Genomic DNA, 24911 nt, shown 5'->3' with positions numbered 1-24911 from the left:
TTAAAGAAGTAAAATTCAATATACAATGAAAAATGAAATACCATACAATAGGTGAAAATGTGAATGCATAACAATATAACATAATAATATAAACATAATTTCAATGACAATGGTAATAAAAAACTATAATACAATATAACATGAAGAATGAAATACCATCAAATTGGATTAAATATAAATATATTAAACAGCAAGTCTCTGCAAGGTTTGAAAAAAACCTGAGTGCAGAGGCTTAGTCTTATTGAATTATTAATAAATAACAATATTATTCAAATAAATATTTAATATTATTGAAATAGCAATAGTATAAATCTAAACATAATTCATGCTCAAATCCCTTCCTGTTTCTCAATCTCTCTCTCTCAATGCTACAGTTTTCTATTCAGAACCATCTTTTGGTTGAAAAATATTTTTTGTTGATTAGTTCATCATCTAAGCATTGGGCTAGGACATCATTTTGGTGTTAGGACTCTTAAAATATATAATAGCTTTAATGGAACTCTCGTTGGAATAAAGCAGAATGGAAAATTCATTTTTATGCAGAATGAGAGAGTGATTTTGAAATAATTAACTTGAAGGAATATCCTCTCCACAACTAAGCTCTGTCAATCAAGCATCATCAATCAATGAAAAAATATTAAACAATTGACCATTTTTTTTAATTTAGGCAATACTATTTTTGTATGATGAACAAAATGTTCAATCTTTATTAATCAGTTGTTAATTATTACCAGTATTTCTATTTTTCAATCATCATCATTATCATTTCAAATCAATCGAAACTATTCCTCATTTGACAGTTTAATAGATTCCGTTCCACATTTCAAAATCAAAACCTTTTTCTCCTAGAAATATTTTCGTTTTTTTCCTTTGAAAATTTTCAAATTTGTTTTTCCAAATTTAATTTTCCTAATTGTATTTTAAAAATTCACTTTCTCATAAAAAATTAAAATTTTCATATTTATGAATTGATTGAATCACTCAATCATAATAAAGACTGTGCCCAAATCTCTGAATATCCCATCTCACTAAATTGCTCCAGTAAAACTTACTCACTTGCTCCAGCTCATTTAGAACCTCAGCCTCTCCACTCGCCTCTTCGACAGCCTTTTCGACAGCCTCCTCGACAGCCTCTTCGACAGCCTCCTCCACGGCGTCTAGGTCTCATCCCCGGCCGGCTCTTCCCCATCGTGTCCTCCACATCCTTGAAAAAAAAATGTAATTAAGAAAAAAGTTAATGTAGGCCTACATAAAAAATGGAATGTAATGTGAAAATGGAATGTTAGGCTAGTTTAGGTTAGGATAGGTACCTATAATAGTTAGTACTACGAATATATATATATTCAAAAAAAGCCTATATAAAATCCCAAAAAAATTAAAAAATGATTGAAATAACAAAAAAATTATAGTTTAGGTAATCATTAATAATAGTAATAGTTAGTTGGGATAAATTAAAAAAAATCCTTTATAAACCCAAAAAAATTTAAAAACTTGAAATTAAAAAAATCATAGTTTGGGTTATTATCATTAGTTAGGATATATTCAGAAAAATGCCTTTATAAAACAAAAAATTTAAAACTTGAAATTAAAAAAAAATTATAGGCTAGGTTATTATCATTATCAATGATAATAGTTAAGATATATTAACAAATGCCTAAATTAAAAATAAAAAATATCTAAATGTAAAACCAAAAAAATCTTAGGTTAAGTTATTATAGGCATTGCATTTATATAATAATTTATTATCTTGTTTTAGGAATATATCCTAGGAAAATATATTATGTAGGCCTACATTAAATACATAAGAAATAAAAAAGTAATTTTTCTTCATTGTTAGACTTGCTCAAAAAAATCTAAAATGCTCAAAAATCTTAATTTTGTTATTTTGAACTCACTGTTGAAAAAAATATACAGTGACATATCATGAGTCATACATCTTTAGATAAGTTCATGTTGGGCTTACTTCCTAAATCTTAATTTATCATAATGAACTCACTGGCAAAAAAAAAAACAGTGATAAATTATAATTCACTTTTCCCAATTGTTAGTATTTCATTTTAAATGCTCACAAAATCTCAATAAATTTATTATCTTGAACTCACTGTAACAAAGAATAGAAAAATACAGTGAAATATCATGAGTCATAACTCTTTAAATTAGTTCAAGCTGGACTAGCGCTCTACCTGATCTCAGATTGTAGAGCACAAAAATACGCCCAAATATATTTTAAATTATACATCTAAATGGTAACAATCGGGAGATATTGTTGATCAAAAACTGAAATTCATCAAAATTGATTTTTTTTTCTTCAAATTTTACTCATTTTTGAAAAATCATAGCTCAATACTCATTAGAGATAGAGAATTCCGAATGATCTCATTCCATTCAGATTTTTTTCTCAGAGACAGAGACAGAGAAGGCAACCAATGAGGAGACTAGCAGAGATGGAGGTCTTTAGGGTAGTAAGGAGGTAAACCTATCAAAAGTCCCCACCCCTACCCCCTGTGCTAAGGGGGTGGGGGTGGTTTAAAAGTACAATTTTTCTTGGTTTCTCGCATAAAACTCGAAAACTATGTATCTTAAGGACTTGACTGTCATATAACAAATTAAAGCTTACATAATTTATGAAACTTGGTAGCATTCAGTATAAAGAGTGTAGGCATAGAGAAACAATAGCGTAAGTAGATATCCCAAGCCGATAGTTCACATAGTTCTTTCCTATGCAGCTGTGTGACGCTGGTAGTCTCTCAAATTGTGCCATTCATACACTATCACCCCAACAAAACAGTAAAAATTGACAATAATCGACAGTAGTCGGCTTGAGATAACAGTAAAAGTTGCGACATAAATTCCCTATACCATGGGATATCTACTTACGCTATTGTTTCTCTATGATGTAGGCTAATAATTCAATTTGTTAACTGTAGCAGGTGTTTGACCTTTTTTTGGAAATGATCAAAAATGTACTGAAAACTCGGTAATTCATTTCTGAAAATTCTGTCTGAAAATTTCAGTTGTTGGAAATCTGTTGTGGGGCCGGCTGGGGAAACAGCCCTATTGGCCTGCAATGGTGGCGGTGGATGAGGACGGCCTCTACTTCAAGCAGAAAAGTAAGTTATCAAAATGATCTACTTGAACAATACTCTGGATAGTCATCCATTTCATATTGTACAATAATTACAAAATACAAATGAACCATGAGAGGCTTGTTTGAGTACCAATCTGTTCCTATTTGAATGCATAAAACACTGCATAAAACACTCTAGCTCTATGTTCTTTATTGATTCATACAATAAGTACATCATCAAAATGATAGGGAGAGAAAAATAAGGTAACCTTGTGCTATTTCTCTCCCAAATTTAGATAAGTTTACTTATAGTCCCAAATAGGTTAAGTCTTGTAGTTGTTCAATTCACAAAATTTTCAGTCCTTAATTATTTTTATAAAGTACATTTTTAAATTTAGATGCTTCAAACCAAACTTAGAAGAAATATTTCACATTATCATCACTAAAATAGGAAATATTCACAAATTGAAGAAATAATTTTGCAGGACTAAAAAACAAACTTGATATTCTAATATTTTTTCTTAATGTAATATGCATTTAAATCGAATTGATTTCCAGCCAAACAAAATATTGTATTATACTGTCTTTTGCAAGATTATGACTATTTCTTAGACGGGTTTAAGAACTTGGCCATTAGTATATTATGTTATTCATATTCTCAAGAGGTTTGTTTTTATAACCAACAAAAGATGTTCAAGTTTTTTTTATGTTTATTTTCAGTGACTGAAAATGGAGTCCTTAGGCGGCAATTTTACGTCGAATGGTTGGCCGACGGGCGGCGGTCATGGGTGGGGGCCACTTATTTGGCCCCATTCGAGCGCCCGGAAAATCCCACCCCTGAGGGTCTCAGGAACACCCTTAGGGAGTGGGTCCTAAATGTAAGTTTAACCAACTGTTTCCTAGTAAATATTACAGAAATTACAATAAGGCAGTACTTGATTATTACAATATCATGAAATATTAATTTTTAATATTATTACAATAATTAAATATCAAGCTATTATATTTATTTTATGATAATACAGTGCCTTCATTGAGTCGCCCACATTCAAATTAACATGGGGGCATTTGTGAACATTGGGGCTTTTAAATTACTTGTGTGGCTACCGAAAGATATGTATAAAATATTTATGTATAAAATCGCAAAGTAAAAACATTTGCATGTTACAGCAGGTCTTCAGTACATATTGTTTTGAGTAGGATAATGTAAGCATGTGGTTTTGCCAAGAGCAAGGAGTATTCCTTTCTGAACAGTTTTTCACCAGTATCCAATGCCTATAGATTTTTTTCCTTGGGGTCATCTCGGAGGTTTTAATGAACATGACAGACATTTTGAACTTATGTTATCAAATTTTGTTGAAACTTTTAATAGTATATACTGATATGTATTATTAATTCTTATAATTATTATTATCAACCCCACCGGAGAAAAAGATCTTGAGGCATTGAATACTGATAGAATAATTTTCAAGAAGGAACACTAGTTGCTCTTGGCAAAATGACATAATTAGGCCTACATTACTGGACAGAAAACAATACTGCAGATATGTTGTATGTTGTAACCTGTACATATTAAATGAATGTTCATATGTTTTATACATAATATGGAGATGCTATCTTGCAGTAGCTACACAACAATAATGTAAAACACTTTTTTGCTATTAAAAAGAACGACTAGCAATCAAGTGAATAAATTCATTTATTGCAAAAATCTGACTGGTAGTCGTTCTTTTTAAAAGCAGAAAAGTGATTTAATAATAAGCAGCTCGTGATGGAAAACAGCATTGAAGAAATATAAAACTCCCACTTTTTACAGACACGTTTATTTGAATGTGCGACACTTGATGAAAACACTGTATAATACATATTGAGTTATTATTATATACAATTAGAATAGAATTGAATGAGATAGATTGTAATGGAACAGCTATAGTGAGATTCATGTTATGAAGACAGTGGAAATGAAAGGAAATCATTGTTGCCACTTTTCATCACCTTCTATAGTAAATGGTTGTAATTCTAGTTATCCCGGTAAATCTGACTTGATATTAACTGTTGATTATTTTCAATAACGATCATTTCTATCTGGATTACATTAATTCCACCAAGAAGATATATTTATCTAAATTTTTGATGATACATTTTCATTATTGAGATGAGGTAGTTCATATTTGTACATAGTCTAGAAACAGTTTGACAACAACTGTGTGGAGTTGGAAATGGATAGAGCTATGCTTAGTCTGCTTACAGACCAATGCTGATCAGATGCTCACTTTATAACTTGAATCTCACTAAAGATAACTCAGCAACATCAAGTGCCACTTGGTTTTTTCAAATTTGCTGCTGTCCTATTCATTATCTTTTAGTGACTCCAAGCAGCAACATTAATGTCTGTGTAAAAGCTGCGGGATAGAGCCATAGTATAATATTTTCACTTGTATCACATTCTTGACTTGACTCAATCAAACAAGAAATCACAAATATATGCTTTCAATACATACTTCAATTAAACATTGCGCACACTGTTGCAAACCACATGACGGTGACGGCAGAGGGAAAATGGTTGGAATCGCTGCCGTCGCCAATGCGATTCGCACCCGTGTTGCAAGGGTTTAAGGCTGTGCAAAGGCTAAAAATAAACTTTCTAATCGTGATATTTTTCAAAGTTTTTCGATTTGTATATCATCAAGCTATCAAAATGGAAAAGTTTTCTCAGGAAAACATTTTTATCCTATCATTACTTTTTGAGATATGAGCGACTGAAGATTGAATTTTTGGGACAGAACATTTCAAATTCGGTAAGAGATAAATCCATGAGATTTAGAGGATAGATTCTTCATGTTATTGTTGATCTAGTAAAACAAATATTTTCTGAAAATATCAATTTTTGGAAAAGTTATTCAATTTACCAAAAATAACTTTTAATTGAGTTATTTTTGGTTATTTTTAGTAAATTGAATAACTATCTTAAAAATTGATATTTTCAGAAAATATTTGTTTTACTAGATCAACAATAACATGAAGAATCTATCCTCTAAATCTCATGGATTTATCTCTTACCGAATTTGAAATGTTCTGTCCCAAAAATTCAAACTTTAGGCGCTCATATCTCAAAAAGTAATGATCAGAAAAAAATGTTTTCCTGAGAAAACTTTTTCATTTTGATAGCTGGATGATATACAAATCAAAAAACTTTGAAAAATATAACGAGTAAAAAGTTTATTTTTAGCCTTTGCACAGCCTTATCAGACAGAATTGTGGAAGCCATCTTAATGAGAATGGAGCAAATCTTAATGAATACAATACAATAGATGGTAATGATTTTCATTGTGATGAAATTGATCAATGAAGGTTTGATTTTTGTTTACAGCATAGAAAATCTAAGGAATCAGTGAAAGCGCTTCAAATTCCCCGCAGACTGCAGGGGAAAGTTAACGCAGCGATCGAGGAAGCACTGGAGTTGCAGGACAACTTCCATTAAATAAATAAAAAGAGACAAAGGCTCGGGGGTTAAAGAAAAATGTAAGGAGTTACTCAGCAGAGGAGGGCAGTGTCTGTAGGGTGAGTGACAAACATCAATTCATTTCATTTTAATTGTTTATTCAATCCATACTCAAAATTAAATTACTTCTGCTTATTACACAGGTACACTATATAACCTCATAAATTTATCCTCTTTTAAATTCATCCATTAATTTATGTGATTATGATGATGATGATGATAATTCTTTACTAATTTAAATTTCTAAATTCAATTTATAATTTTATTATAATGATTGATCATGCTTGATGGACAGACAGGGAGACTGCAAACCTCACTTGATGAAAGTTTAAATGATAGTTTTTTCATTGTTATCAATTCATGGTATAATGAAATTATTTTTTATTGGTTCAATGTAATAGAATTTCAGCCCTATTTATAGATATTACTGAAGTCGTGAAGACTTGTAAAGACTTGACGCTAAGACTTGTCTTAGCTCAATGCCATTGATGATTTAATAATATTAATAAATAAATAAGAAAGGATTACAAATCCCCAACATTTTTAATACTTAGGCCTATTTTGTTTTGCAAAATAATTCTTAATTTTAATAATATAAATAAAGAAAGGATAAGAAGACCCCAACATTTACAATACCTCATTGGCATAAACTTTCCTCTGTCCGTAATCTTCCCATATTTTGGATCTTGGGGGATTTCGATTACATTCGTCTCAGTAACCAGCCTATCTGGAAAATTTGTAACAATGAATTGAGTAGGTGGATAATTAATTAATTTAGAATTATTGAAACTTGGAAGTTTGGCATCATTAGGCCTACAATGTAATTGATTAACTAGAGCAGGATTTTATTTGTAGCTAAATTGCAGTTTCAAGTCTTCAAACTCCGAAACTGTTTCAAGTAGAAAATGAAAGCTCTGGTACAATCTTGACCTTCGACCTTGACCACTGACCGACTGGCCACGACTTGACCTCGACTTAACCCTAATTCTCCCCTCAATATTTATTTATTTTTCCATCTTATCATAAAACTGTTCATATTCGGTTATTCGACTATTTGGGGAATTTTTATTTTTTTCACAGTTTGATAGTTATTTCAGATAGTTTCTTTCAGATAGTTTTTCATAGTTTTATCTTTTTAAAGGTCGAGATTGTTTCAGAGCTCACAATTTCTATTTATTATAGAGTTGAACTGAAATTTTTCATTTTAGATAATTTAATGTCAATTCGTCCAAAAAAATAAATGTTTGCTTTAATATAGGGTTTAATTATCAGGAATATTTCATTGACAGTTTTTATATAATCAACCCAAGGAGGATGATTCGGCAACCAAAATTTATTTCTTTAAATCATGTCTAGTTGAATTACCATTGAGCATTCCTGGGGCAGGTTTACTTATTTCAGCTAAGTTTATTTGAGTGACTGATAAGTCTGTTTTTTTTTCAAAACATCAGTCTTTTGATGGCCAAGGCAGGGAATTCTTTTTGAAGAATGGAGGAGGGTTCAGATGAATTTCTGGTACAGTCATTGTCTATAAATCCATTGCTTTACACAGATAAAACTGGATTTTTTAGGGTACAGTAAAATCTGTATGTTGGTTGGAACAGACTGATTCATTCTTGACTTGTAAGTTATTCTCTGGGAGGAATTTCTACAGTTTGGTCGTTGCTGTATTATCATGATGATTATGAAGATGGATAATTGAATTCTGTGGTTTTTGGGTGATTGGGTTTTTGTCTACGAGTTGTGGTAGAGGTATGTATCATTGTGACGAGATATAGTTGAATGTGACGTAAGTATCGGCTCCACACATGTTGTGAGTCTGAGGCCTGAAGGCGGCCTTGAGGCGCCCGAGGCCGCCTTGAGGCAGAGGCCACATGTGTGGGCCAGTTAAGGTATTTGTATTTGTTTTTGAAGGTAAGTATTTGAAAATGAAAAATGAATAAATTTGTCCACCCCCCCCACACCATGCCCAAAGACCCTCTAAATACCTCAAATTTAGTACAATACCACCCGCTCTGAATACCCCACATGTATACCCCCCCCTGAATACCTCAAATACAGTATACCAATCCCCCAATCCAAGATTTTTTTTTAATAATTGAAATGACACCGTTTGTTTATTACTACTCCCCCCCCTCCACAAGGGATCACCTATTGTAAGCTGTTGCCAAAAATCTGAATATATTGGTGAGTTGTTGGCTCAAGCTGTGGCGGTTGTTGTGAGGGTTTTGTAGTGGTTTTCTGAGTGGTTCAGAGGTTTTTACAAGGTCAATTCTCTTAGCTGTTGACCAAAGTCGACAATGAACAGTTTGTTCCAACCAACATACAATGAATAACTTGAGAATTCACTTACAAATTCAGATAACTCTAGGACTGCTAGCTCCCTGCTTCTTCCTTTTCATAAAGAATGATTTGTATTCCCTTCCAGGATGCTCAATGATCGTAATTCAACTAGGTACATTATTTCTGTAATTTCCTAATTATTCCTCTTCAATAAATAGTACAGGTCTGTAATTAATTTACATTAATTTATCCACCACTCTATACAGGCTCAATACATTTATTGTCTCTTTGCTCCATTTAAGAAATTTAGATACATATTTTTCAAAAATCTTTTGTCTTCTATGCCAGCCAATGAACATCCCCTTCAACAATTCGTTCAAGTCCTTGTGCACATTGATTTTTGGACGTACAAATTTTTGGGAATGCCGTCCTTATGAATTCTATTAAGATTAAAAGATAATGTTAATCAAGTTCCGTTCAATCTAATAGGATTCACAAGGACGGCAAAGAATCGTATGCGTAAAATCAATGTGAGTGTAGCTAGTTTAACACAATCCGAAAAGTACAAAAAAAGCTGGGTTGACAGAATAAAAAATCCTAATTTTATAAATTTCACAATATAAGTCCTCAATAATTAAATCTAAGCTATATATGATAATTGGAATATACCTATATATAAATAAATAAATAAAGTTATAAAAAATAACAATTCTTTAGAATTTTAAAATCATAAATTAAAACATTCTTTTATCAGCTGTTTCTTAAGACTCCTCTTCCACCTATGAATATGAATATAAAACTAAAATTAACGACCAAATAATTGCAATAATTGAAATATAATAGAATAAATATTGGAACATGGTCAATTATCGGCTTAAATCACTTCCTGTTTCTATTTATCTCACATTCTCAATGCTGCATTTTTTATTCAGAACCATCTTTTGTATAAAAAAATAATGTTTTATTGATCCATCGATACATTGAGCCAAGACACAAGTTTTGTTGATCTACAGACTTGAAAAATAGGAGAGCTTTAATAGAAATTTGTTGAAAATAAGCAGAATTGCAATGTAATTTTATGTGGCAGGGTAATAATTTTGAAAATAATTGAAGTGAAGAAGGTGTGCTGCTCTCCACGACTGTCAATCAAGCATTATCAATCAATGAAATATTTTCCATCCATCTTTGTACAGTAGAACATGGACTGTCTTAAGACACTTTATAGGTTTCAAAGAAACAACATAGATTTTCACTTATTATTGTAAGATAACTATTATTATCAGAGTTCAATGTTTCTTAGCTACAAATGTTTTTATCTTTCAATTATTATAATCATCATCATAATTAAATCATCCCGTTTTACATGTTACAATCAAATCCCACTTTACCCTAGACATATTTCTGACATTCGTATTTTCCAAATCAATTAGAAATAATAATTTTCCACTGTATCTTCAAAATTAAAAAAAAATCAGTTTCTCATAAAAATCCAAATTTTAATATCTATGAAATGATTGAATGAATCACTCATAATAAAGACTGTGCCCGAATGTGTGAGTACTCCAACTCATCGCTCCAGTACTTACTTGCATCTTTAGCACTACAGCCTTTGTCTCCTTCGAAATGCCTCTCCAGCCTCAGCTTTCCTCTTTCCCCTGTGTCTGCATTCCCTTCTTTATCATCCTCTAGTTCTCCAGCCTCATCAGCCTTCAGCCAACGCTTCACACATTGTCATATCTCCTGTTAAAATTGAAAAAATATATATTTTAGTTATAAGCATTACTCTTGTATTATTATGAAATATATTGTTGTTAAAGGATACATTCAAAAATATATATTATATAGGCCTATATTATAAGAACCAGAAAAGTAAAAATTTAAAAAAATAGAGTAGGTTTGGGTTATTCGTTATAGGCATTACTTTCATATATTATTATAAAACTATCAGAAAATACATAAAATTATAAAACACAAAAAAATTAGGTTAGTTTATCTAGGTATAGTGTTACAACAAGTATAGGCCTAAGTATAGTTAGCAAGTATAGTGTTACAGAAAACCCCCAAAACATTAATAAAATTATAAAACACAAAAAATTGATAAAATTATAAAACACAAAAAAATTAGGTTAGTTTATCTAGGTTATATTATATTAACAAGTATAGTTACAGAAAACCCCCAAAAAAATAATAAAATTATAAAACACAAAAAAATTAGGTTAGTTTATCTGGGTTATATATTATATAATAGTTATAGAAAACCCCAAAAAAATAATAAAATTATAAAACACAAAAAATTAGGTTAGTTTATATCTAGGTTATATATTATGTAATAGTTAAAGAAAACCCCAAAAAATTAATGAAATTATAAAAAACAAAAAAATTAAGTTTAGTTATTATAGGTATTAGTTTACTATTATTATAAAATCCCCAAAAATTAATAAAAAAAGTAGGCTAGATTAGATTATTATAGTTTATTTATTGTATTCTTGTTTTAGGATACATTCAAAACATATAATATAGGCCTATATAATATTTGTAAAGAATAAAAAGCTAAAATTAAAAAAATGTATTCTAGGTTAGTTTATTATAGGCTATTTTGATTATTAGAGTACCTACTTGAAGGTGGCTTCAAGTGAGAAAATTTCAACCTTGTAAATAATTATCAATGATTCTATACTAAATAGTAATTCTATTTTCATATTGTCATACAACATTTCTACTCTATTTGTTTTGAAATAAATTGATGCTAGCAAATTAAATTGATTCTGCAGAAGGGCCAAACTACTTTCATGATTTTACCACTGGAAGATATCAGTGATTCAGCAGTAAATAACTGTGATATCTCTTTGAAGACTGAACAAATTATACACAGGAAAGACTATTTGAGAAAATATAAAGAAAATAAAAATCTCAGACCCTTTTTTTAAAATATTTTATCACAACATGTTTCGGTCATTCATGCCATTTTCAAGTGACCGAAACATGTTGTGATAAAATATCTTAAAAAAAGGGTACTGAGATTTTTATTTTCTTTATATTTATATTACAAGTATCCCTATACAGGAAAGAGATAATTATATTATATTTGAGAAAAGACTGTTTATCAGATAAATATTACTACATTAGTTGTAATTAAATATCAATTTTAATATTAGATAATTATTCTGATGTAGACGAAACATTATGTGACTTTCAAAGTGCATTTCTGTATGTAGCCTAATACAACAAGCTATTATTTCTATAAATAGAATACCTGTGTTCAAAATATTGACAAAATAACTGTGTCTTATTGTTGAAGTGACAAACTTATTGTTAAAGTGTTAAGCTGTGTTTACACAAAAGTTATTAACAAAATGTTTATTTTTCCGTCCTTATAGATTCTATTAGATTGAACATAACTTATCACACACATGATGTGCATATGTGTTTGTCAAACTCCATTTAATCTAATAGAATCTATGAAGACAGAAAATAAACATTTTGTTAATAACTTTGGTGTGAATGCAGCTTAATATTCATTACATCATTGTTTTATTCTTTTATATTGTTTTTGATTAATTTGTTTACATTTTTTTAGTATTTTTATCAAAGAAAATATTCATTACATCATTGTTTTATTCTTTTATATTTGTTTTTGATTAATTTGTTTACATATTTTTTAGTATTTTTATCAAAGAAAATATTCATTACATCATTGTTTTATTCTTTTATATTTGTTTTTGATTAATTTGTTTACATATTTTTTAGTATTTTTATCAAAGAAAATATTCATTACATCATTGTTTTATTCTTTTATATTTGTTTTTGATTAATTTGTTTACATATTTTTTAGTATTTTTATCAAAGATAATAGTTCGAAATATTGACAAAATAATTGTGACATCACTCATCTGTTTCTATTTGTTATACCGTAGATGTTTTCGAATTACAGTATTGATATATTGAACAAAACTTATTGAAGTATTATTTTTATCACTTTATTGCTTTATTCTATTATGTTAGTTTTTATTCGTTTGTTTATATATTTTTCAATTTCAATGAATAGCCTAAATAAATTTGATTTGGACAATGATATCCCCCCTCTCCCAAACTCAACGACAGAGGTAAGTTAAGTGTTAAACTATGAAACTGTTAGCACAGATCCAATGGTTGTCTGTAGTATTAATAGTTATTTGTATATCTAGAGTGAAAAGTACTTTTTTTCTGTCTGAGGGAAAAGTTTGAAGCCCGAGGCAAAGCCGAGGGCAACAATTTTCCTGAGGGAGAAAAAACATTTTTCACTCGTGTTATACACAACATTTTTCCTTCACCTACATTTTTATAAAAACTGCAAATAAAATAATTTTTAAAAACGTATGTGACCAAACAATGTGTTACAACATAATCTAAAGAGTAGACAGAAACAGCTGGCTTGTAATCACAGTTCTCCGCCACAGAATGGAAACTGTCAATCAAACGCCTATCTAACCAATGCTTTTTACATGGCACAAATACTAGACACGTCACGTGACCTTAGGAACTTCCAATCCTGGTCTTCTGATTGGCTCGCGGCAGTGAACGAGATCAATTGATCCGGATCAGTAAAGGGATCCGAACCTCCCATCAATACTATTACAATGCGGAACTTCCTAACAAGATGGCGGTTATTTGCGCCAGGGTACTAGCCGAGTTTACATACTGTATGTATACTGTGGCTGTGCGCTATCTGTCGGCAAAAGTTGTAACAACAATGGCCGGCACAACTACAGCTATGATGAAGTTCCCGTTTCAAATTTGATTAGTTAATGGGAATATTCGTTGGCTGGTATTTTTAATAGCATGGAATAAAAAATTACATTTTTTTTAGTACAGTGATAAAGTTTGTAATAATTTTAGCATACAATCATAAATTTCATATATTGATCAAATGTCTGGTTGAGGTATTGAATTTAGTTGGTTTAATGACTACTCTATATGCTTCCTCATCTGAGCTTAGACCTTCTAACCTATTTCAAATCAAAGACCTTAAAGAGATATAGACTCACAATGCCTATGCCTTCCCAATGATAGCTCTTACTTGAAATTGAAGTCCGCCATTGGGGTATTTTAGCACGATATCTATATATTATATCTATATATTTGTAATATCATAGATTACAAAGGCATTGGTATGTAATAATCTTATAGGCTCCCTCAATGGCCGATTTCAATTCCAAGTACGACACTAGCGCTGCATGTGAGTCTATGCATCTTTAAGGTCTTTGAACGTTTTCTATGTAGATATTCAAATGTACATTTTTAAAATAGAGATGCTTCCCATGTTATAATGGAGTTACTTTTATGCTCTAGGGAGTTTTCCTGTTTTTTCATCCCGAGAGCGAAAAGGTGACTCTTTAGTATTTATTACGTTCCAGGGAGTAAAGTAAGCACTTTAGACAGTAGGTGGAGGAAAAAAAATTTTTTTTTTCAAAATTTTCAGAACACTTTAATATTTTTTTACATGCGTATGGTACTCTGCTAATATATGGTAGGTATTAAGGCATTGACAATAGTCCATATTATTTTCTTTGGTAAAGTGCTTTCCATGCGCTAAAAATTTCAAATTCAAAATTTCTTGCTTCAAGTGTTTGGTCAGAAAATTAGGCAACATTTTATGAAGTGGAGGAAACATAACCTATTTTAATGAATCAAAATCCGGGGAAGGAACAGTTTTGGGCTGTGCCTGTTGATCACACACCAAATTATTTTAAAAAATAATTGTCTATTGTTGAATCAATAAAAGAATAAAACTCTTAATCGAGTGAAAATACCTGTTCTCCTGCCTTTCAAACGACTCCATTACTGCGTTTATTCTTTCTTGCAAGCTCTGCTGTGAGACGAGCTTAGTTCTGCTTGTATGGCACCTGACATGCGTTTAACCATGTTTTTCACATAAAAAATAGGCCTGAACGGTACTGAGGCCCGGTTGCACAAAATCCTGTTAAAACTGTTTTAACCGCGATTCAATTCCACGAGAACCAATCAGAGAAGCCTTCATTTTAAGGCAATCTTCTCTGAAGACTGTCTCTCACAGTGGTTCTCTATGATTGCTAATCTTTTCTCGATGATTTTATCAACTGTATTTGATTGACTGTGATTTTTTGATTAATCGGCTAGAGAAACAAATAGAATCTTATCACTCTAGAATGTTGAAGATGATATATCTCAGTGAAAGTCTGATAAGGAGTCTAAATGTGCACCATGCAAGGAATCACGCAGCAGGGTTGACTCTCTTCGTTCTGCAGCAAGGATTACTCATCAAGCAAGAAATTAGTTCCGTATCATTAGATCCAACTGGGTATCTCAATCGGTATATCGTTCATCCACACAGACACTTGAGATCGAATAAGTTTTTATTGGTTCAATCACAGAATTAATAATAGCAGGAGATTAATTAATAATTATAATAAATATTATTATAAATTAATAATAATTTATAATTAATAATTATAGGAGATTTCTCTGGTTCAATGTAACAAAATATTGATATTGACAGTGCAGAGAAACCAACAATGTCCGATGTACGCAAATTATTATATTTTTCATCTCATTCAAAATTTCATTTTCAATAGATAGGACGCAACGATCATTGAACAAGCAACACGGTATTAGATATTGTTGCACACCCAGCTTTGGGTTCAGGCAAATGAATATTCCTTTGAGCAGCCTCACTACAACGTGTTACAGCACTTGGTACCGACGTCAAACAAGATTCTTATTTACAGGTGGTACAATTTCATCCCTCAAGTTTGTTTCAGGGAGGTCAAAGTTCAATCCGCTCTAACTAATTCACAATTACCGGCTTCTTTGTCTATTTCTTGTAGTATTATTTAACGAATAATTATATATTAATTAGCATTTGAATAAATGCATTCTCTACTTAATTCCATCTATTTCTTGTAGGTTAGGAAGTAATTATCAGCAATTAGACTTGAGTTACGTCTCTCTTCAGGCAAAACTATTAATGCACTCGTAGAATCACTTCCCAAATATTTAAAAATCACACACTTAGAGGGTAAGACTCACAAAATAACTACATAATTCACAAAAACAGACAGACGAACTTTCGAGTTAAATCTCCATGTGTATCTTTTCGGATGCACTACGTTGCTCTTGTGAAGATACAGAAGATCATCTGTTGCTTATGGAAAGATACATTATAGTGAGGTCCACGTTATAATGACAGTATTTCTTCAACTTTGGTTTTGCTATCCTTGTCTATCATTCGACAAAGCCGGTAGTTCTATCCTTTCCTAGGTTCACAACGATGCTAATTATGTTTTTGACAGTGTAGATATATAATTAATGCAGAGAATCGGCATCGCTATTCTCCTATCTTTATCCACTGCCATTATAAAATGGACCTCACTACAGATCTCTTTGTGCATCTTCTCGGATGCAAAACGTTGCTTTTGAGAAGATACAAAAGAGCATCTGTTGCTTATGGAAAGATACATTAAAGCTCCATGTGCATCTTTTCGGATACCGCTCGTTGCTTTTGAGAAGATACAAAAGAGTATCTGTTGCTTATGGAAAGATACATTGAATCTCCTTGTGTATCTTTTCGGATGCAGTACGTTGCTTATGGAAAGATACATTATAGTGAGGTCCACGTTATAATGACAGTATTTCTTCAACTTTGGTTTTGCTATCCTTGTCTATCATTCGACAAAGCCGGTAGTTCTATCCTTTCCTAGGTTCACAACGATGCTAATTATGTTTTTGACAGTGTAGATATATAATTAATGCAGAGAATCGGCATCGCTATTCTCCTATCTTTATCCACTGCCATTATAAAATGGACCTCACTACAGATCTCTTTGTGCATCTTCTCGGATGCAAAACGTTGCTTTTGAGATGATACAAAAGAGCATCTGTTGCTTATGGAAAGATACATTAAAGCTCCATGTGCATCTTTTCGGATACCGCTCGTTGCTTTTGAGAAGATACAAAAGAGTATCTGTTGCTTATGGAAAGATACATTGAATCTCCTTGTGTATCTTTTCGGATGCAGCACGTTGCTTTTGAGAAGATACAAAAGAGCATCTGTTGCTTATGGAAAGATACATTAGAACTCTTTGTGTATCTTCTCGGATGCAAAACGTTGCTTTTGAGATGATAAAAAAGAGCATCTGTTGCTTATGGAAAGATACATTAAAGCTCCTTGTGTATCTTTTCGGAAGCAGCTCATTGCTTTTGAGAAGATACAAAAGAGCATCTGTTGCTTATTGAAAGATACATTGAATATCCTTGTGTATCTTCTCGGATGCAAAACGTAGCTTTTGAGACAATACAAAAGAGCATCTGTTGCTTATGGAAAGATACATACATTAAAGCTCCATGTGTATCTTTCCGGGTGCAGCACGTTGCTTTTGAGAAGATACAAAAGTGCATTTGTTGCTTATGGAAAGATACATTTTCAAAAATGTTCGATGTTTTTAAACTTTCAAACGGGTAGTATTGTAGTGTAGTGGGACTCCGCCGATAGACAAAGCTACAAGACCCGGACTATACTATTCTCTGTCCAAATTGGCATGAGCTCTGAATGATTAGGCCGACCCTCCTACTACTCACACACACACAAACGCAGTCTCCTTTTGTGTGTGTGAGTAAAGGGACGGTCTGCCTACCTGTATACTACGTAGTATACATAGAATATCAATGGCGCAGGTGGGCCGGGCGTGTGTGCCTGCGCGTGGGGGAGCAAGGGTCGGCTTAATCTTTCAGCGCTCATGGCAGTCTGGACAGAGTATAGTCACTTTGTCACAGAGCAAATTTGTTTGGGACAGTGGAAGAGACTAATATGCAGTCTATAGTTTCGAGAACACTACCTTATTGGCTACAACATTGGTTTATGGAATTTATTATGAATAGAAAATATCTCTTAGTATTTGAAGGAAGATTCAAGGTGCCATGTGGTGGAACGGGTTAGCTCCAAGGGGAGATGTTGAGGCCAACTATTATTATTATTATTGAAATTGAATTAATCCGACCGGAATTATTGGAAGAGAAAATACAACTAGTGTTTCAAAGATAGAATTTATAAATATTGCCAAGCCAACAGTCAAATCCAAATGTTTGCCAGGAACTTTGTTGAGACTGACTTTGTGCAGGATATCAGACAAACACCGATTGAACAGTGACAGTGACTCCCAGCTCACTCTATCCATCCAACTCACCCACTGCGAGAAAATATAAATAAATAATTGGAGAAATCTTAAATATAAACAGGGTGGCCACCCATTTTAAAATAAAAAAATCATGAGTAACTCCCGGTTTTCCAGAGTAAAATTTCAAATTTTTGCGGTAAATTAGGAACAAGATACATTTGTAAAAAAATTATTATGAAAATCCTCAGTTTGATCTTCCATAACGAATTGCGAATAGAGCATTTAAATTTCCAAATATCTTAATAATTTTTGACATTCGTCTATTTTTGTGAGGAATTTGTACGTTCTTTCAACTACTCACGTGTGTGGAGTGCTCTCGGACAGGGTCCATTTTCAACACTCGGTTAGTATGTAGTTGGAAAAACGAAAAATTCCTCACAAAAATAGACTACAGTGTCAACGTTATCAATACATTTGAACATTTATTATGTATTCTGATTCATACTTTCACAAAAGAAAGCCATAGCCGATTCCGGCTGTTGGAGACACTCCAAACCTTGATAAAAGTCTCATTCCGGAGAGAATGCAGCCATCAAAATACTCAATTCTTAACATGACTAAAAATATGATCATTTTAAAAGAAAAAAATAACAAACAATAAGCGAGCGCTAATTTTAAAAATAACAAACAATAAGTGAGCGCTAATTTTTTACTTTCCTTGCCCTACTACCATAGGTAAGGAAAGTATTGCTTTCTAAAAAAATTAAGATGCCCCAATTTCAAGTTTTCTATACATTTCAAGGTCCCCTGAGTCCAAAAACATGATTTTTGGGTGTTAGTCTGTGTGTGTGTATGTGTGTATGTCTGTGAACACTATAACTCTATTCCTAACTCACCCACTGCGAGAAAATATAAATAAATAATTGGAGAAATCTTAAATATAAACAGGGTGGCCACCCATTTTAAAATAAAAAAATCATGAGTAATTCCCGGTTTTCCAGAGTAAAATTTCAAATTTTTGCGGTAAATGAGGAACAAGATACATTCGTAAAAAATTTATTATGAAAATCCTCAGTTTGATCTTCCATAACGAATTGCGAATAGAGCATTTAAATTTCCAAATATCTTAATAATTTTTGACATTCGTCTATTTTTGTGAGGAATTTGTACGTTCTTTCAACTACTCATGTGTGTGGAGTGCTTTCGGACAGGGTCCATTTTCAACACTCGGTTAGTATGTAGTTGGAAAAACGAAAAATTCCTCACAAAAATAGACTACAGTGTCAACGTTATCAATACATTTGAACATTTATTATGTATTCTGATTCATACTTTCACAAAAGAAAGCCATTGCCGATTCCGGCTGTTGGAGACACTCCAAACCTTGATAAAAGTCTCATTTCTGGGAAAATTGCAGGGGCTCTATAATTAATATTCTTGAGAAAAATGGCGGATAATTACTAAAAACCCATGTTTTTCACAGTTTTCTCGAAAACAGCTCTAACGATTTTCTTCAAATTTATACCATGGGTAGCTATTTATAAGCCCTATCAACTGACATGAGTCTCATTTCTGGGAAAATTGCAGGGGCTCTATAATTAATATTCTTGAGAAAAATGGCGGATAATTACTAAAAACCCATGTTTTTCACAGTTTTCTCGAAAACGGCTCTAACGATTTTCTTCAAATTTATACCATGGGTAGCTATTTATAAGCCCTATTAACTGACATGAGTCTCATTTCTGGGAAAATTGCAGGGGCTCTATAATTAATATTCTTGAGAAAAATGGCGGATAATTACTAAAAAACCATGTTTTTCAAGATTTTCTCAAAAATGACTTGACCGATTTATTTCAAATTCATACCCTGTATAGTTATTTATCAGCTCTATCAGCTGGTACGAGTCTATTTCCTGGGAAACTAATGGGGTCCACCCCATCCTTGAGAAATGGACTTTGTAAACTGACATGAGTCTTTTGTCCTTTTCGTGCATGAGGTAGGTAGGTAGAGCAGTTTATGAAAAGAACACATAGTTGAGATATTTCATCTGTAGAACAGCTGTTTTGACGACTTTTAAAAAATCATCGAATTTCACAATTTACACAAAGGAAAAAGTACTCTGAAAACAATTAATTATATTTGAACTTATACAGTAGTCTGATTGTAGTTTCAAATATGTTGCCGCCCATTGTCATTATGTTATTCCCCTAAATTATTCTCGTTTAAGAATGAGGATTACAGTTCAATGAGCAAGGAAAGTTGTGTGAGTGTACCACACCAGATTTTTTTACTGTTTTATACTTGAAATAAGCTGACAAATTGATGGAAACCAGAAATTAATGAGAAATCTTCTGGCTCAACAGTCTTCAGTTACACCCTTAGACCATGAAAACCTTAAGGTGCGTACAGATATACGCGCCTCCAACAAGCTCCGCGCACGCTCCGCCTTCGCTCCGCAATCGCTCCGATCATGAACGTTACGGGAGATGTTAGCTCTTCTCGCGTTCCACTCTTGCTCCCCGGTCGAACATCAATCGATCTGCTTGAGTGACGTTCGATTGCGGAGCAGAGCGAAAGTCTGTACGCACCTTAATGATTGCATTTGATCGAAATTGTTCATGTCGGATCCTTATAGTATAAGGACCTCAAGTTCCAAATTTCAAGTCATTCCGTTAATTGGGAGATGAGATATCATGTAGGCCTACACAGACGCACATACACTTATACACACACACACACACACACACACACATATACATACCAATACCCAAAAACCACTTTTTTGGACTCAGGGGACCTTGAAACGTATAGAAATTTAGAAATTGGGGTACCTTAATTCTTTTGGAAAGCAATACTTTCCTTACCTATGGTAATAGGGCAAGGAAAGTAAAAAAGGAGATTATGATCCCGCACTCAGTATATCATTTCAATTGCAAAAGGAAAAAAATGTCTTCCCTTAAAACAGTAAAGAAGTAGAATTAGAATTTACTCACGATGTCAACATGAGGAGCGCGGTTCCCGGCAGGGGTTTCGATGGCCAGTTTGGTAATAGACGACAAGCAGCAGTACAAATCGGTGACAACTTGAAGAGCAACAGTGTTGTGCTCCATTTGACTCAGACCGTTCACTGCCGATTCCACACAACTTGCTATATCGTTCGCCTGCAATTACGAAAATCTTCAAACAAATGGTGTTTATATGAAACAGTCCACCTTCTATTTATTTATTACTGTACATCAATAGAAAAAAATACAACATATAAAAATAATAATAATAATAATAATAATAATAATAATAATAATTTCTCTGATTGCCAATGAATTGCAACCAGAGGAGTTTATTGACAAAACATATACACAGTTGTTATATTAAACATACAAGATTGCTAATACTAAACTTAGTTCTAATTATGATACCCCACTATAATAATATGTGTCGGGGTGATCATAATATTCTTTTCTCAAACAATAGTTTAAGTGATCTAATAAGCGAGTTATGGGTTGTTGAAAGTGCTAACTCCGTTTTCTTTCCAGATCATAAACGGTTTCGAATTTTCATTGGAGTTTTTTTTAATACATTCAGTATACCATTGGCTTTGTTCTAATATGCGTTTTTTGCGATTCATGCCAAAAAAAGCAAGTTATCGAATTTACAAAAAATGTTACTTTTTTATTTATGAACAATATGGGAAATAAAATTTTTCAGTTTGGAAAGATACATTTTTTGAATTTTTAAGAGAAGTTCTGTTAATATAGTCGAAACCGTTTATGATCTGGAAAGAAAACGGAGTTAGCACTTTCAACAACCCATAACTCGCTTATTAGATCACTTAAAAATTTCAGTTGCCACTTTTTCCCACTCTTATGATCTTAACAATTATATTGAAAAAGATTATCCAATTTAAAAAAATGTGTACCAAACAGCATTAAGCTGTGTTTACACCAAAGTTAATAACAAAATGTTTATTTTTCCGTCCTTAGAGATTCTATTAGATTGAACATAACTTATCATACACATGATGTGAATACGTGTTTGTCAGGTTCCGTTCAATCTAATAGAATCTCTAAGGACGGAAAAATAAACATTTCGTTAATACCTTTGGTGTAAACGCAGCTTTACTCAGGTTTACTCTAAATTAATACGAAAGAAATGAGTAAAATAACAATAAAAAACCATTGTAAATAGAAATTACAAAAAAATAGACTACCTGAAATAAGTAGGTAGTTAACCTACTTCAAGGAAAAGAAAAGAAATTCAAAATTAAAATATTATAGTCTGCGAAATTGATTGTAAAGCATCTAGAATTATTTAAGATTGCATTTTTCACTTAACAATGACCGTTTGATATTGATTGTCATCTTAGGTCCATATATGGGCTAAGATGAAGTTAGTTAACACATCACTATCTGCCGCTAATGAGATTACACAAAAATAAAAAATAATTGAAGAGCCGATTTTTGTAGAACGTAAAAAGTATAATGAAAAATTTACCGTTAGGTTTGTAGTGGGCATCACAGTATTTCTGAAAACCCGATGCACTGTTCTATTCCTGGAGCCCTCGGCACCTGTAACAATTTTTGATACAATTTTATTTTACTATAATTGAAGGATAATAGGATAATGAGAGTTCAATAATCTATATAATAAAAGCGAAAAAGCGAAAGAGAGTTCAATAATAAAAGCGAAATGGCACTGACTGACTGACTCACTCACTCACTCACTCACTCACTCACTCACTCGCAGAACTAAAAATCTACCAGACCAAAAACGTTCAAATTTGGTAGGTATGTTTAGTTGGCCCTTTAGAGGCGCACTAAGAACGGATTTGGAAAAATTTCCAAAGATACGCCCAAAATCTGCGTTTTCCTAGCGTTTTTTAGCGTTTTCTCAGCTTTATCGAGAACAAATGAACAGAAAATGTTCAAATTTAGTACAGAAGCTCAGCTAGAGTGTAATAATGTTGTGTTAGAGGGAATTTGCAATAACGTCAAGGATACGCCCAAAATTAGCGTTTTTCCAGCTTGTTTTTGCTTTTTCTCAGATTTATCTAGAACAGAAATGAACAGAAATTGCTCAAATTTAGTACAGAAGCTAAGCTAGGATATAATAATGTTGTGTTATAAGGAATTTGAAATAACGCCCAAAATCTGCGTTTTCAAGCGATATTTTGTTATTTTGCGCTTTCTCAGCTCTATCGAGAACAAATGAACAGAAAATGTTCAAATTTACTACAGAAGCTTAGCTGGGGTATAATAATGTTGTGTTAGAAGGAATTTGAAATAATTCCAAAGATACGCCCAAAATTAGAGTTTTTTTTGCGTTTTCTCAGTTCTTTCATCAAGTAATAGACAGAAAATGTTCAAATTCGGTACAAAGTACCGGGTCTAAAAATTTTGTGATGAGGTGACTTTGATATTTCATCAGAGATACGCCCAAAATCAGCGTTTTTCTCAGCTTTTCTGCGTTTTCTCAGTACTTTGACTTTCTGAAGGAATGAAGCATGCTCAAATGAAAAATGCAGGCGAGCGAAGCGAGCCCGCTGATCTCATTTTTGGACGATCTAGTCGGGGGTCCAGGGGGACTAGCCCCCTGGCTAGACGGATATGGCGAGCGAAGCGAGCCTGACGGCTAGTATACTTTTAATCATTATAGATAAAAATCAACACAGTTCAATTCACATATCGAAACACAACTCAATTACATAAAGCCATAGAGAAAAAATAGCATAAGAAGATATATCCCATGGTATATGGGTCGTTCATGTTCCAAATTTGAAGCCGATTTTTTGTTAACTCAAGCCGATTACTTGTTTTTTGTCAACTGAAGCCGTTTATCGTCTATTATTACTGTTGTTTTTGGTGAGAGTGTAAGAACTGCACAATATGAGAGACTACCAGCGTCACATAGCTTCACCAAAAACAACTACTACGACTATCGGCTTGAGTTAACATTGAAATTAGTAACATAAACATCCTATACCACGGGATATCTCCTTATGCTATCTTTTCTCTCTGATCACCACGCATTATACAGTATCAACACAATATGATAGGTACAGTATCAGCTCAGCTTGATACACAACACCATAATTTGATACAACACTTTCAAACTTTGAAGTTTTGACTACAAAACATGGGATATCTTCTTATGCTATCTTTTCTCCATGTTGGTACTAAACAATGCATACAGGATGTATTTTAAATAAATAATTTATTAGAAATTAATAACGAAACTCACCGGCGAACGAGGCATATTCTTTAAGAATAGAAGTATTCTTTAAGAATATAAGTGACCATTTCTGGTAGAAACTGGAATAGACGTGTTGAAGGAATATACTCTGAGAAAAATGAAACTTGGGGCCGACAAGCGGTGTTCAGATTCACCCAAATCGAAATTTCAACTGCCTGCAGAATGGTGCCTGGAAATTAAACAATACAATCAAACTCAATTCATTAATTTTACTAATACACCGCTAATATCAAAGGTTTTAGAAAAAATATTTTTAGAGAACATTGACAAGAAAATAATATCGGGGACCGAGCTCCGAGCTCCGCTCTGGAGTACAACAGCATGAAATTTATTACGAAAGAAGAAATTATAATAACATTCATACAGAAATATTCTATCTAATCACAGTAAATTGAGATTAATACCCAAAGGGAAGGCAAAAATTTCCCTCACAAAGGCCCAGTTGAACAAAAGCCGGTTAGATTTTAATCCTGATTAACTTCACGTGAACCAAATCAGAGAAGACCATTTCAAAAAGATGAATCTACTGGAATTAATCAGGATTGAAAATAGCCCGGCTTTTTTGCAACCGGCACTAAGTAACTGATTGAATGATTACAAAAGTTCAACAGCTGAGTCATAATTTTGACACAGTCCACCACACATGATTTTCACTCACTCACTCACTTCCATCACCAACAGA

At 32.5% G+C, this 24911-nt stretch overlaps 1 protein-coding gene across 2 annotated transcripts; it reads right to left on the bottom strand.

Moving 5' to 3' along the window:
• Positions 1 to 6650: 6650 nt before the first annotated feature.
• Positions 6651 to 24406, bottom strand: LOC120355593. Of its 2 annotated transcripts, XM_039444165.1 has the most exons (5): positions 24218 to 24399; positions 22472 to 22545; positions 20974 to 21141; positions 10439 to 10592; positions 6651 to 7296 (listed from the first exon to the last, which is right to left on the bottom strand). In XM_039444165.1, exons 2-4 carry the CDS (start codon positions 22490 to 22492, stop codon positions 10584 to 10586), a joined length of 198 nt encoding a protein of 65 aa, XP_039300099.1. In that variant the 5' UTR covers positions 22493 to 22545; positions 24218 to 24399; the 3' UTR covers positions 6651 to 7296; positions 10439 to 10583. The 2 variants fall into 2 exon arrangements, with proteins under 2 accessions (XP_039300099.1, XP_039300098.1); XM_039444164.1 differs by lacking the exons at positions 6651 to 7296; positions 10439 to 10592 and adding an exon at positions 17825 to 18052 and having other exon boundaries at positions 24218 to 24406.
• Positions 24407 to 24911: the final 505 nt, after the last annotated feature.

This window comes from Nilaparvata lugens, unplaced genomic scaffold (genome assembly GCF_014356525.2).
Source record: "Nilaparvata lugens isolate BPH unplaced genomic scaffold, ASM1435652v1 scaffold3242, whole genome shotgun sequence".
NCBI classification, from domain to species: domain Eukaryota; kingdom Metazoa; phylum Arthropoda; class Insecta; order Hemiptera; family Delphacidae; genus Nilaparvata; species Nilaparvata lugens.
Note: the sequence above shows the minus strand (reverse complement) of the source record. Positions and strands in the feature narration are given on the sequence as shown.